The sequence below is a fragment of the Podarcis melisellensis genome (genome assembly GCF_964234715.1).
Source record: "Podarcis melisellensis genome assembly, chromosome: 15".
In the NCBI taxonomy this organism is placed as follows: domain Eukaryota; kingdom Metazoa; phylum Chordata; class Lepidosauria; order Squamata; family Lacertidae; genus Podarcis; species Podarcis melisellensis.
This window is the reverse complement of record NC_138532.1, coordinates 7,404,161-7,418,949: the sequence shown is the minus strand read 5'-3', so window position 1 is coordinate 7,418,949 and position 14,789 is coordinate 7,404,161. Positions and strand designations below refer to the sequence as shown.

The 14,789-nt window shown below is 48.7% G+C and overlaps 3 protein-coding genes across 5 annotated transcripts in view; all 3 read right to left on the bottom strand.

Annotated features, from left to right (window-relative positions):
* LOC309358144 (chromaffin granule amine transporter-like) overlaps positions 1-14,789 on the bottom strand; it is a 94,607-nt gene that overhangs the window by 29,630 nt on the left and 50,188 nt on the right. Inside the window, exon 1 of one of the 3 annotated variants that reach the window (XM_081890984.1) lies at positions 5,931-6,142. The exons of 1 other annotated variant lie outside the window; for it this stretch is intronic. The gene's annotated coding sequence lies outside the window, so the exon portion shown is untranslated. Of the gene's footprint in view, positions 1-1,087; positions 1,388-5,930; positions 6,143-14,789 lie in introns of those variants that run through there. One more of the 3 variants, XM_081890982.1, reaches the window with a different exon arrangement.
* Positions 9,881-13,459, bottom strand: LOC309358206 (leucine-rich repeat-containing protein 26-like). The gene is made up of 2 exons (XM_081891152.1): positions 11,746-13,459; positions 9,881-10,643 (listed from the first exon to the last, which is right to left on the bottom strand). The coding sequence occupies exons 1-2, from the start codon at positions 12,416-12,418 to the stop codon at positions 10,372-10,374; spliced, it is 945 nt and encodes a 314-aa protein (XP_081747278.1). The 5' UTR covers positions 12,419-13,459; the 3' UTR covers positions 9,881-10,371.
* Positions 12,225-14,789, bottom strand: part of LOC309357380 (uncharacterized protein) — a gene marked incomplete at its 5' end in the record, with an annotated part of 33,742 nt that continues 31,177 nt past the window's right edge. Inside the window, 2 exons of the mRNA XM_081889513.1 lie at positions 12,225-12,299; positions 13,585-13,782. Of these exons, the coding sequence (XP_081745639.1) occupies positions 13,631-13,782 (152 nt within the window). The 3' untranslated portion in view covers positions 12,225-12,299; positions 13,585-13,630. The remainder of the gene's footprint in view (positions 12,300-13,584; positions 13,783-14,789) is intronic.

Here is a 14,789-nt window from a genome sequence, read left to right as displayed (position 1 = left end):
TCCTTTTTTGGCTTCATCAATCAAAACAGCAGAACTTTTTAATATCCAAACACCAGCTATTTCTATCCCCTGTTCAATTTATCTGTCAAAGATACCCACCTATTGCTTCAAACTGATCACAGTCTTATGAAAGAGTTATGGGGGGGCAAAACCTTATTGCTTTATTTCATATTTTAAAAAATAACAATGAGTGGATATTTATTATTGCTGCCTTGTCCTGGTAGTCTTCACTGCAACACGGGATGCTTTCAGACTCATTTTTGGACAGTTGATATTTTGCTGTTAGGGTTCAGTTGCACACCAGGAAATTCAGGATGCAAAAGTAAAGTTGATTTGACACTATGCACACATAAATCAGACTTTTGTAGTGAAAAGTGTGGGATAATAATTGCTTGATATGGCATCAGATAGCCTCCCCCACAAACAAATCAGAATCAATGCTCGATAAATATCCATTATCATAAAATCTGCTCACAGATTTTGTGCAAATAAATGCCCCATAAACAGGTTGTCTAGAAGTGACTCTGAAATCTCCTTAGCACCTAGCAGAGTCAAATGTAATTAAATCTGTACGATTCCTCCTGAACTCCATCATAAAGACTCTAATAAACTGTAGCCTCTGGGGCTTTAACATATTCTACTTTTTCCTCCCACTGCACCTTGTTTTGATTAACATCGAGTGCGAAGAAGAGTCCAGGAGAACTCACAGCCTTGCCTGATATTTCTGTGACATTTTGGCAGTTCCATTAAAGGTTATTTCCTATTGTATCTTTTAGGTTCTTTTTCTAATGGAGCAGCGCATCTAAGCTACCTGTATCTTAAAAAAAAATATGAAAACGGTGTTCCGGTTTAAGGAACCATATGATTATCCAAATAGCATGTAACTTTCTAGTCATTTTATGTCATGAGATCCTTCTCACTGAATTCAGTAGGGCTTAATAACTACTAATCAAGCTTCAGATTACAGTCTAAATCATCTGCCTGCCTGTCTTTCCTGCTATCAAAGATAGGATTCGAAACTCTAGTTCCCTGCTTCCGTCTCCAACTTGTTGGCCAGAAGTAAGAAAGGGAGAGTCCTTTTTCTTACCATTGCCGAGTGCATCAGAGTCCACTCCTCTCCATGGTGCTGATGGCGGCACAGTGCTTTGAAAGTGTCCTTCCTGGTAATTTTATTAAAGCCTTTTATCTGGGGAGGATATGAGGATCCCTTGTCCAGGAAGATGCAAATGGAAGTTCAAATATGCTCCATTCAATCTGTCAGCTGCGTTTGCGTCAGAGGCAGGGGAACAGGGTGTGGACTGGAAAGGGCTGCAGAGATTATCTGCTGTACTGAGGCACCTGAAATCCACAGCTCTTTTTTTTAATTATCAGGATTTATCTCTTAGACGCATGTGCTCTGTTGTCACAGCCCAATGAAGGTGAATAATGCAGGCCCCTTCTCCATGTGATAAAAGGTTGTTGCACTGTCAATGGACTCCATCACTTTTCCCAATACAGACTTCCTCCTCTAGGTCTCCCATCAGAATATTCCCAGCAAGATCACTGAACTGAAGGGAGCTGGGAGATATTCCAACCTATCCTCTTTTTTTTCTGAGGCACCATCCATCAGCTCAAACCCACTTCTGAAAGAGAAGCCCATATACTGGAAGACGGCAATATCCAAGTAACAATGTGGCCCAGGAAAAGTGCCATTTAGGGCCAAAAAGGAGAGTCCTGAAGTCTTCAAGTCCAGCTCAACAGCACACATGGACATGTCACGTCTAAGGATGGGAGAATTGGTGTTTTTAGTTTCTCTCAGTTTCTCATTTTTCTCTCTTGCTTTGTATTGTTTTAAAGTCCTCAGGGAAAATCATCAGCAGTTTAGTGCAAATTTCTCCTAATATATACATTGCATTGTTTCAGAAAGTGAAGATTGTTGGGTTTGCCTTTAAATGCAAACAACCAAACTTCTCCCCTATCTCCAATGTGACCTCTCTCACCCATGTACTCAGGGCCAGTCCTACCATTAGGCAAAGTGATGTGATCGTCTCAGGCAGTTGATGCAAGAGGGTAGCAGCAGCCCCTGGGTGTTCCTTCTAAGCCCTTCTGGCCAGTGGCATTGGAAGGGGGTGCCGTCTGCCCCGTGTGTCATCAGTGAGGGGGGTGACAAAATAGCCAACCAGCTGGGAGGCGGGGACAACACTTCCCCAGTGCCAGCACTCAGCTCCGAGCGCACTCTGCACCCGCTTCCCGGCACTACCATCCTGAACTGGGACCAGCTGGCACTGGCTTGGGGAGCTGGGGGGGGGCAAAGCCTGACTCCATCCCACTGGATATGTGGGGCAGGGGTGAACTTGGAAGCAGAACCTTCTGCAGGAAAACACAACATGCACAAACAGGCGCCCTGCAGCAGCGAGTGTCTTTCAAAACACAAGCAAAGCAACCAAGCCAGGTGACTTTCGTTTATGCCATGTCCCCACGCCAAGCAGCCCTGCAAGGCTCGGATCTGGGGAGGGGGCTTCCAGAAGGGCGCAACAGCCTCTGCTTGGAGCTGGGGTTGCTTCAGTGGGGGTGGGGGTTGGCTGCATGATGCCTTTGTTCTATGCCACCTGCCCCGCCCCATCCCATCCCAGGTGTGCTGTAGTCACGCTCCGCCACTGCTTCTGGCCACAGCCCTTTGTTGGAGGACAGAGTTTTGGATGGTGCACGGCCTGTCCTGTACCACTGAAATTAATGAACAATCAGTTCCATTGATTTCAATGGCACTACTCTGAGTAAAACTTAGTTGAATACCACCCATGATGCTGCTCATTACTAGTTAAGTAGCACACACAAAAAACACTCGGTTCTGGTGAAACACTGTCATTTTCCCACACTTAGATCACAGTACCAACAGTTGATGTCACATTTTTTTCTCCAGTCAGAAATATTACTTTCTGAGAGCTTTGAAAATGCAATATCCCCACAGTGAGAATGCAATATCCTGCAGTGCAGTGGAGAAAGAGATGTGCCCACAGTGCAAAAGATGATAGACAAATATGTATACATATTGCTTAGCGAATTAATGGTTGCCAAAGGACCTAAGTCTCTACTCTTCTGAAGGAATAAACAAATAGCAACATTTATCTTGCGCAAGAATTGTCTGCGTGAACCATAACAAGGGCAGTAGCCTGTAACAGTTATCTCCCACTGCAGCCTTTATTACTCAAATATTGGATTAGATACCAATCACAACTGGATGATAAGCCTCCGGAGAACAAACAACCTACTATAATTGAAGCAGCTTCTAAAAACACTGTACTTTGAAGGCTGCATTCTATCTGCCATCGTGAAAGGCTGAGTTGGGGGGAATTAAGTAAAGCAGGTAGGATCATTTGCAAAATAGGGGTGCACTAAAAGTATTGTATTGTTTGGTAAGGTATAAAAGCTGGAATTCTCTCCTTGAGAAGCCTACATGGTGGGTGAATTAAAGAGTATTGTGGGGAGGAAAGAGGACCAAAATCACTGTTTGCATCATTAAAGTTTCTTCCTGTATGCTTTGGTGGATATGGTTACATCAATCTTGTAAGCCAATATTACTGTTACCATACAAAATTACAAAATTACACTGTGTGTTTTGTACTTATGCTGGTTTTTTATGTTGCTGCCAAAAATGGTAATAAATAAAGTGTTTTGTGGAGGGGGGAACAGGCATCAAAGGATGAAAATCTAATATGAGAGACGTCATAGCTCAAGACTTCCTGGCACACGTGCCCTTTGACGTGGAAGCTCTTCTAATAAATCTATGCCGCCTTAATAACATTCACATACAGAACGTGTAGCTCAAGCTAGAATTGGGTGTGCCCTTTAGCGTCATGTGTGAAAGCACTTGCCAAAGCAGTCAGAAACTATACTGGGGTCAATAGCACATATCACAAAAACTGTTTCTTCAAATTCTTCACCCTGTTCCGAAGCAGTGGGGGAATTTCACTCAATATTCTCTAGGGAGTATCGCATGGGAAGGGCATATCTTTAGCAAACAATATTGGGGACAATAGCACACATTCCTACTCTCTGCTGCATGGATGGGGTATCTGTGTTGCCAGGGTCCAGAACGACGGGAGTTGTAGTCCAACAACATCAGATGAGTCACATGTTCCCCATCCCTTTTCTACTAGATAGATTCAGAACCTTTCAATGGTTGCAGTTGAAACTGGAGAACAAAAAACCCAAACACATTTTTCCAAAATCTTCACCCTGTTCCCAAGCAGGTTGTTGTTGTTGTTGTTGTTGTAATTGTAATATCATTTCCATCTGGGAAGCTTTTATTGTTAATAGGTTATTGTATTTTAGTGTTTTGTTGGAAGCTTCCCAGATGTGCGGGGTATAAATAATAAATTATTATTATTATTATTATTATTGGGAATTGCACTCAATATTCTGCAGAGGTGACAAAGATTCTTGCATGGGAAGGGCTCCTCTTTAGCAAATGTAGTACACAGCAGAATGGAATTCACTCTGGTCAGTGACTGAAACAAATTGATGGAGTCATTGATTGGTTCAGCAGAGCAGAGCTAGCACACTGCACATGCTCAGGAGCACTGCCAAGCTCTATGATAATATATGATCTGTATATATATTCAGGTCCAGGGTTTAGGTCCCCGTGGAGCTCTGGCTGGAAACAGATGCCCCTTCTCCCCTCCCCTCCCGCCTCCGCTCAGCACCCTGGCCAGCTCCTTCTCCCTCCCGCTACTTCCGGGTCCTCCCCGCCGGCTCGCGGGAGGGGCGGGGCCGGAGAAGGAGGGAGGGAGGGAGGGCAGAGCCCGGCGAGGAGCGCCTAGATGAGCGCCTGCGCAGTAGCCATTCGAGGGATGGTGAGCGGAGTCGTGTCCGAGCTCAGTGAGTAGCGGCGCCGGGACTCGGCAGGTGGGGAGGGGAGAAGGGAGGGGGAACCGGTGCCTTCCGGGGATGATCTCGTAAATAGACGTGTGCATTTATGGAATTTTTAACTGGACATTAGTATCCAATTATTATGAATAATAAGCTAAAGGTGAAGGAGCCCTGGACGGATTAAGTCCAGTTAAAGGCGACCATGGGGTGCGGCGCTCATGTCTCTTCAGGCGATTCCGGTTTTTTTACAAAAAGATTTAAAGAAGGAAGGAAGGGGTTGTTGCAGAAAACTCAGCTTTCCATCCCCGCCCCCTTAAAATAAAACTTTCCCATTGTGGGTTGGGGGGTAAGGGGCTTGAACTGCTTCCGTGTCCCTTCCCACGATTAGCAGAATAGCCGATGCAAAACAAGGGGAAGTCATAAGCATTTTCTTAACTTACAGACGGGTTACAGGTTGCAGAATTTTAGATACCATACACAGATTTTTTTTTTTTTCAAGTGGGACAGTAAGAACCCAACCTTGACATTTGAAGGGCAGACTAGTCAAGAAAGGCTGCCCACAAACGTACAGATTTTGTATGGTGCTGCCATTGTTCCTTTCTGGGCTTCCAGCCTTCGAAATACAGTGGTACCTCAGGTTAAGTACTTAATTCGTTTCGGAGGTCTGTTCTTAACCTGAAACGGTTCTTAACCTGAAGCACCACTTTAGCTAATGGGGCCTCCTGCTGCTGCCGCGCCGCCGGAGCACGATTTCTGTTCTCATCCTGAAGCAAAGTTCTTAACCCGAGGTACTATTTCTGGGTTAGCAGAGTCTGTAACCTGAAGCGTATGTAACCTGAAATGTATGTAACCCAAGGTACCACTGTAGAACCAACCATTTCTTTCTGTCCTCGGCAGGATGCAGCTGTGCAGAATCTCAGCAGCTAGCCGGCAACTGTGGCGACCCAAAGCCATCTCCCTCTCCATCCAGCTGCGCAGAGTGATGATTGGTTGGCCTTTCTTACGAAGCCCTTTCTCAACCCCCATCAAGCTGTAGAGTGTTGATTGGCAGGCCTTTGTGGCAGTCAGCAAACCACACATACCTTCTTGCGCAGAGCACTGTTTTGACTTCTTCCCAGTTTATTTCTCTTTAAAAAGGTGCTGAACACAGGAAGTTGCCTCCCTCTCCTGGTCCGTCTAGCTCAGTATTAAGAGCTCTCCTGGGTTTCAGGCCAGGAATCTTTCTCAGCCCTGCCTGGAGATGCCAGTGAAGGTTGAACCTGGGACATCCTAAAGGCAAAGCAGAGGCTATTCCACTGAGAGTTCTTGCAATGGAATGAACCTTAACTGGATAAACATACTGTATAGCTGAAGCTTGGGTGGGCTGGGGGTAGATCAAAAGCAAGTTCAAAAGCCAGCACTTCATTCAGGGGCCTGGCACATGCTCCAAAGGAAAAGTGAAGGTTGGAGGATCAGAGAATTGGAATGAGCCGAAAGGGCAATCTAGTCCTCCTTTTAATGGCTGCATTCTCTGTTTTGTGTCTGCAGAGCAATTATTATTCTGCTCACTAAATTACTGACTATGGCCAGGGAATACCCACTCTGCATAACTGCTCAACACACACACGAAACATAAATTCTGCTCTTGGGTCCATGAGATGCAGCAGTGACACATCCCTTGCTTGCTTCCCACGTGGGATATACCTGCACACCTTTTTACAAGTGGGCTTTTATTTTTAGGTTTTCCTTATCTACATTTACCTTTTGCCCTGCTTTTTCCAGGCACTGATCTGGGCTTTAACACACCGTGTCTGAGCATGGTTTCTGCTTTGTTTTCCCCTGAGCTTTCCCCACAAAACCCCACTCTTTAAATCTGGATCAGAGCAAATGTCAATTCGGTTTTTACTCAGATTGCTGTTTGCTTTACGATTGAGCTTTAAAGAGCAAGTTTTTGCAGGGAAAGCTCCAGAGCAAAAAAAGGGGGGGCATGGAGCTTTAAATCACAGACCATTCCTGGAAAGAGGAGGAAGGGTCATGTGTATAAGCCCTGATGTTGCACAGATGGGCTTCGGAAAGTAAGGAACTGAACTGCCTTCTGAACTGTGACTGTCTGGAAAGAGAAATGTTTGTGTGTTAGGGTTAACTGGCTGCCAGCTAATGTAGCTAAACCAGTGCAGCAGGGTGACTGCCTTCGTACAGGGCTGCCTGCCAAACTCTACTGTCTGCTGTCCACATTCGTTTCTGACTCACCTCTAGTCGTCACACCCAATTTGCTGCAACTTTAAGTCTCTGTTTCCCCAAGGATAGCTCAGGGAGTGCCTGACGCTTCCTAATGTCGGCATTCAGAGTTTCTGAAACCTCAGGGAGAATGCCTGAATATGGCAAACTGACGTTTTTTCACCCAGAAGGCTCAGAGTAAGGTGACTGGAGGTGGGATGACGATGAGTGGTCTGAGGGAGAAGAGGGAGAAGACTGGAAGGAGGAGGGGTTGGAAGCTGAAGGGTTAACAGGGTTTAGTAAGCAGGAAGAGAGCAGTCCAGAATCAGAGGCTGGAGAGGAGGCAGCCCAAGATGCATGGTGAGGCAGACTGCTGAAGAAGCCAGGGAATCTCCCCTTCCTGCTGGGACCAGCTCCACCCCCCTGGAACATACAGAGAAACGAAGAGGTCAGAGCAGAGAGGGGCTGTGTGCAAGCAGTTTGTGACTGCTTGGGAAAGACCCTGAAGAGGAGGAGCCTTAGGAAGTTCTGGCAAGGCAGGGACCTCCTCGCAACTGCTTTGTTGGAGCAAGACCTACTGGGAAGAGTTGCTGGGACCACTAGGCCTGTGCCATTTTGGTTTCTCGAATAAGGAGTTAACTTCTCTGACACCGTGCTTTTCTTTGATAGCTGACCTAATGCTTGACTCTAGCTCCTGACAGCTACTGCTTTTAAAACGGCAACCCTAAGAACACCACCTGCCCCACGGCATGTGCTGGAGTGGTGTCAAGGTCAAATTGCAGTAGCTGCAGGTGGTGTGAAGCAGAGATGGGAACCTGCAAAGGAGTTTGTAGCCATGACCTGACAGTTGCATGCAGCTGAAGGACTAAGCAGGAGGCGGAAACAGGGAGCGGGTGAGATAGGCGTCCGGAAGACAGATGGCAGGGACTGGAAACCTGGAAGGGTAGCTTTTCGCCACAAGGGTGCCCCTAATTTGAATGGTGAGGCCAAATTTAGCTTGCTTTGCCTGAAAGGAAGTGAGGTGGCATCTTATCCCACCCTGCTGCATTCTGACCGCAGCAGATGGCTCAAACTGAGGAAGTGCTGTGGGACCTGGGAGTAATACACAGCAGGAAGTGAAGCAGGACTGGCTATCTGGGCCACAGTGTCCCTGTCCTGGTTTCAGCTGCTACATACAAGACTTCTGCTGCACAGATGCTGTTGGCTGGCCTACTGACAGAACCTCTGAGCATGTGCAGAGCAAAGTGGAGCGTGTTTTATTACTTTAAAACTTATCACATGGGAACACGCCTTCGCCAATACATTGACAATTAATTTTAGGGAAATAGCAAGAATGCACCACTTTTCCCGGCTCTGGGAAACATGGGAGCCTATCGTTTCCCAGGGTCAGATTATTTCCCCATGTAGCTCAGCGTTGCTTACTCTGCCTGGCAGTGATGTTTCTTAGTAGGAAGCAAATTTCCTTTTGCATCACCAGCTTTAGACGTACCTCTTTTCTGGCAACCAGTGAATAAAGTGAACTTCCACCCCAAGCATAGAATCCTAGGCAACTGTGCAGCAGACGGGTGGGAATGTGTGCAGAAGAGTAAGATTCGGTCTCTGGTTACCCATTTGGGGGAGCAGCCTTGCATGGGCCCAGCTGCAGGCTGAAAGGGGTCAGCAGCCTTCCAACCTCCAGGATGAAAAGGCAGCCATTTTGCGGTCACCATGGGAGGCATCCAGTAGCCACCTCTGTCTCTAGCACCAGACTAGGCGTAGCATCGACCCACATCCCCATCTAAGGAGCTGAATTGGCACCACATACATGCCTGCCACATCCATCCTCTCCCCTCTATGCTTGTTCAGACCCTAAAGCTCTCCTAAGTGCAACAGAAACTTGTGCAGAGGTGTGTGCTGGCTCTCTGTATCCTTCCCGTCCTGAGAAGCCAGCCCACCCAACCAGCCATCTTCGAGTCACAGATTTGGGTATGCCACAGGATTGGTTGCTGATCTCTGTGTTCGAACCCTACCTTTTGCTGTAGGCTTGCCGTTATTGGGCGAGTCACCCTTCCTCAGGGGCTTATGTGGCATCATCTCAGAACACTTGCTGTGCCACACAAAGAGGACAAGTGCCAAGGAGGTTTCTTAAACTGAAGAGAATCAGGTCTCAGACAAAGGAGTTGGCCCAGCAGCTGATAGCTTTATAGGATGCGTAGGCAAACTAAGGTCCAGGGGCTGGATCCGGCCCAATCACCTTCTAATTCCAGCCTACGGATGGTCCGGGAATCAGTGTGCTTTTACATGAGTAGAATGTGTGCTTTTATTTAAAATGCATCTCTGGGTTATTTGTGGGGCATAGGAATTCATGTGTTTTTTTCCCTTTCAAAATATAGTCTGGCCCCCCACAAGGTCTGAGGGACAGTGGACCGGCCCCCTGCTGAAAAAGTTTGCTGACCCCTGCTTTAGAGCGCTAGCTGGAAGCTGATTGGGTCCCCCTGACCTCTGCTGTGCTAGCGGCTGCAAAACACACTCTAGCCAGTGATGGGGCTGACACGCAGCAGAGCAGAAGAAGGGTGCTCAGCACTGCCTCTGCCCACAGCTGCTGATGTCAACACTGCTCCACCCAGTCGCATTTCTGTTGGCAAGAACATGAAAAGAGCCCTGCAGGATCAGGCCAATGGGGACCCATTTTGTCCAGCATCCGTTCTCACCTTGGAAAACCCATAAGCAGGACCTGAGCACACGGGCCTTCTCCCCTCTTGTGGTTTCCACCAGCTGGTATTCAGAAGCATTTAGTGCCTCCCAACTGTGGAGGCAGAGCTTAGCCATCATGGCTCGTAGCCACCAATAGCTAACACTCCTTGAAAGTCATCTAGGTTGGTGGTCATCACTGCCTCCCAATGGAAGCGAGTTCCACAGTTTAGCTCTGTGCTGCACGAAGAAAAACAGTCTTTTGTCTGTCCTGAATCTTCCCACATTCAGCTACATTTCTCTGTGCTGGCTATAATTTCACAAACTTCTAGCATGTCACCTTTGACTCAAGGCCGGCTTGTGATCTTGGGGGTCACTGAGCTGGTGGGGGTCACTTCTTCCAGGGTCAAAGGGTGAGATAGGAGGAAAGGTCCAGAAGTCACTTGCTGCCACTTCACTGCAAACCTGCCTCCTGCTTTCTAGCTGCACACCCATACTCTTACCCAAGGCTTTCTCACGTTCCCATCCAGGTAAACCCTCAACACCATCAACAAACCAGGAGTAACAGTGACCCACATCGCAGGGCCACAGCGTAACTACACCATAGAGACCGAGGGGGAGTCATCGAAACAGTGGCAGTTTGGAGGCACAGCTTGGCTAGCGAGGACCGCGCTCTGCACGCCTTGCCAGGGCGCCTGGCCGGATGGACGACACCTTGAGGATCTTTGCTTGGGCCACCGCTAGCGAGCCGAAGAGGATGCAGATGCAGATGCTGGTTAAGAAGGTGGACGGGCCAATGAGCAGGAAGAAAGCATAATCTTTTACGTTCAGCCAGGGCTCCTGGCAGTGAGCAAAGGACTCGTTCCCAATGGCAGTGATGGGACGTTGGGTGAGCTGTGTGGGGCGTTTGCAAGAGACAGAGTCCACCTCTGGAAAAGGGAGAGACACGGAGACTCAGGGCAAGGCTGTGGTTATTGCAGCAGTTGGGGATGTTGGACCAGAGGATTGCTAACCAACAAGCACAAACCGGTTTAAGCTCTTAAGCTGCCTGCCAAAGGAATTAACGTGGATTGCTTGGAGGTTGCTTCTGCTAAGACCTTTTAGGGAGACCAAGGCACCTGCTGTTCTAAAGTTAGCCAGAAAAGAAATCAAAACAGCAGTTCCAGGTGGTGCATAACCTCCATAAAAATCCATCAATATGTCTTCCACATCATTAATTGCCAAACCGGAGATAGTTGTGACCGCCCCTCCCCCCAGGGTGTCTGGCGGGGAAGGAATCTAATTTAGAAATAAAGGTTGTATCCAATGTTAGTCCTACTCAGAGGAGACCCACTGAAACTAAAGTACATGGCTAACTTAGGTTCATTTGTTCCAATGGGTCTGCTTTGAACTTTTTTGGATACAACCCTAAACGAACAAACAGATGGTTAGTCATTTCTAAAGGAGCTGATGGTGCTATAATAAAAGCTAGTTGCACCCAGCTGCCCTGCTTCACCCACCACCCACCATGTATTCTTTTTGGCAAGGTGCTTGGGGAAACTGAATCCTCCCCCTAAAAAAATTTGTTATGGCTCCAATTTATTTATTTGTTTTGAGAAAATGTGTTCACAGACTTGTATTGCTGAAACTTTGAAGGGCAGTGGAGATAACTGGGGAAGAGAACTGAAAATAAAAATTTCAACCACTTTGAGGTTTTCTGCAATCAAGCAGTACAGTCAACTCTTAGCTTACATGGGGGTACATTTCAAGGATAGTGCATAAAGCCAAAATTGTGCAGAGTCAAAACACGGGTGCAGCAGCTGGTGGAATTGTCAACATCTTTTTTCCCCCAGATACCCATTTTTAAAAAATGATTAAAAATTTTTTTTTGCCAAGCGCATAAAGCTAAATGTGCAGAAGTTAAATGTGCCTAAGTTGTGGGTCTACTGTTTATAAATTTCATGAAATAAAACTATAAATAATGGTTATTGTTGTTAAAGCCACCAGCTACAGGTGAGCTTTCCAACCCCTTCCCTGTTGAGTCCTGCTCACCTGGGACTTTCTCCACGTTGTCAGTGAGCCACTGGTAGAGGGGCTGGATGGCGCAGGTGCACCCCCAGGGGTTGTTGTGCAGCCTGAGGAAGTGCAAGGAAGGCAGGTTGCTGAAGAGGTTGGGCGAGAGTGAGACAAGCGCATTGCCCTGCAGAAACAGAGACTCGAGGTGGGGCAAGGACCTGAGCAGCTCTGGCTCCAGCGTCAAGAGCTTGTTGTTCCCCAGGTTCAGCATCCTCAGCCTCGGCACGGGGAGGAAAGTATTGGGTTGCAGGACAATCAGGTAGTTCCCACTCAGGTCCAGTTCCCGCAGCTCACTAAGGCCAGCCAGGGCCTGTCGGTGGATGACCCCAAGGATGTTGCTCCGAAGGCTCAGGTGGCGCAGGGCGCCCTGGACGACAAAGGTGCGGTTCTGGAGGGTAGCAATGCGGTTGTAGTCCAGCAGGACAGTGGTGGCATTGGCTGGAAGGTCCTCCGGTACCCAGCGCAGCTTGTGCTCCATGCAGTTGATTTCCCCAGAGGTACAGCTGCAAACAGCTGGGCAGGCAGAGCAGCTGGGGGATGGGTAGAGGAGGAGGAGGAGGAGGGTGAAAGTGGCAAAGGTCTGAAGGCAACTGCAGCGGGTAAGGCTGGAGTCTGAGGGGAGGACCTGGCTTCTACCGCACCAAGCCATGGAGCCTCCTCTTCATGCCCACCCTGACTCCTGGGCCAGGACTCACAGCTTGTGCCAAAAACCTCCCAACCCACCAGCCTTTCCCTGCAAAAGGAGGGCGATTCTCGGGCTCCCCTTCTTAGCAACTGCCCTTGCTCCAGCAGAGTCCTGCATGCCAGCCTTGCTTCTGCCCAGCTATTAACTTGGCTTCTCTTCTGGGTGCAGCTGATGATGGGTGGAGCTTTTGCTCTTCCTTAGCAAATATTTTAACAGGGCAGCCTCGCCTGCCAAGGGGCAAAGCCACAGCTTCCTCCTGGGCCCAGCCTGTCTCCTCCAAAAGAGCCACACCAGGCTGCCCTGGGATAGCCGGCTCCTGGCTTTGCCTGGCATTACCCCTCGGCTGCTGCTCTCAGGCTGCCCTGGCACATCATGCCAGGCAAGTTAACTGGTTTACTTATTAGTGTGCTTCACCCTGCCCTTCCTCCAAGGAGCTGCTCAGAGCGGCATTTCAGGCTCGCAGCAAGAAGCCTGTACGGTAAGGTCAGCCTTGAAACACAAGGCATAGTTATAGCTGAGGGGATTCACACCACAAGAGGTGGGTGACAGTCAGTTTGGATGGCTTCAGGAGAAGGACTAGGCAAATTTGAAGAGGAGGAGGAGGAATGATGCCACAACATGCTCATGAGGCTGGAACCGGGATTCTCAAGGGCCTTGCCTACACTTGACTCCAGCTCCTGACAGTCAGAGAGGGACTTGGCTGTCTGCTGCAGGGGACAGGACGATGGAGGAAGTGGATGAAAACTCTCACAAAGCAGCTTTTGTTCCGCCATAAGGCGGGCCAGCTACTGGCCCATTTCCAGTTGCACAAGAGGTGCCCCATGGACTGCAGGTGCCAACAGCCATGGGGGGAGGGGTGCTTCTGAATAGCCGTTGCTGGAAGCCAAAGGAGAGTTGCTCTTGCACGCAGGTCCTGTTTGAGGGTTTCCCATTGAGGCATCTGGCTGGCCAACTGGAGTGGAAAGGTGCCACAACTCCCTCCCTCTTCAAATGGGACACCCAAATTTGCCCTGAGCCCTGAGCCCCTGCTTCTGGGAAGGGGCCCATCCATGCAGCCAAGCTCCCAGTGGAAACAGGAACACTCAGGATGCAAGCCTCAAGTAGATAGGAGGGGACGAACCCCCCCAAACCTTTTATTGGCCCCTTCCTTCCTTCCGCCAGGGTGCAGAAACAGCATCATGGGTATTTGGCATCATAGATGATTTTGGAGGAGTTTCCGCGGTCCCTTTCGTCTTCTGCGGTGAGGTTGAGGGAGTGCAGCACTTTGTACTGGACCATGGTGATGAGGGCCAGCTCCTCAGGATCTAGGCCGCTCATCAGGGTCACTTCTGGGGGATAGAGGAAAAGAAAGCACACTGGGTGGCTGGTTCCGTACCTGCCGACCTCTCCATGCCCAGGCCAACCCGAGGAGGGAGGAGGGTCCTGTGCTGGACCCCTTCCTGCCAGCACAAAGCTGTCAGCTGAAGAAGCATTTCAGCTACCCAAAGAGGGCTCCTTGCTGGGAGAGGCAGCATAGGGGAAGTACCATCTCTGCTGAAGACCTTCCTCTTCCAACAAGACTTTCAGTTTGAGACTTTTCCCAATCTGCCTCTGCACTGGAAGCATTTTAAAATGTTTTGGGTGACGTTTTGTTACTCGCTGCCACCCTGGCCATCTTTGGGAGGAAAGGCAGGATATATATTTATTAAACATAGAACTAAAGAGGAGGGGCATGGCAGGGGCAGGAGGTGGAGCTACTGATACAAAGCACAATCCTAACTTTTAGGGCTGGTGCTCTGGAAAAAAGGAAGCAGCCAGCAACCAGTCAGACAAAACTAGCAAGGAACTATCCCACGAGCCCCGTCAACAGCTAAGTGGCAAGGAGCTGTGCAGTTTAAGGAACTGGGCAGCAAGTGTATGGATTTGGTGTCACTGGACTTGTGCTGTACTAGTGGCCACAAGACACAGCCTGGCCACCTGCCCTGTCCCCCACCCACCCAAATAAGAGGTACCGGCTGCCAGAGGCCTCTGAGTGCTTCACCCTCTCCACATCACCAAGCCCTAATTCAACAACACTTAACATTGCATCCATTGGGATCCTACTGTAAACAACAGGCCATGGACCTCTGCTCAGCTTGCCAGCACAGCCAGTTAAGTGTACAAATACACAAAACAAATAAATGAAGAAGAATGAAGCCTGGTGAGGCCGGTTTTCAGTGGCTCAGGCAGGTTTAGCAAAATACCTCTCCATATGCAAAGAAGCCAAGGTCTGGCAAGCAGCTCTGCTTCAGTGGGGAGCTTGGGCTTTGCAATGTTTATTTTTATTCTGTTTACCTTGCAGAAAGATTGAGGTCCT

Excerpts from the sequence above, each read along its gene's own strand:
- LOC309358206 (XM_081891152.1), bottom strand. The coding sequence starts at position 12,418 with ATGGCTTGGTGCGGTAGAAGCCAGGTCCTCCCCTCAGACTCCAGCCTT. Across the intron at positions 10,644-11,745 it reads CAACGTGGAGAAAGTCCCAG|AGGTGGACTCTGTCTCTTGC; the intron begins GTGAGCAGGACT and ends TCCCTTTTCCAG.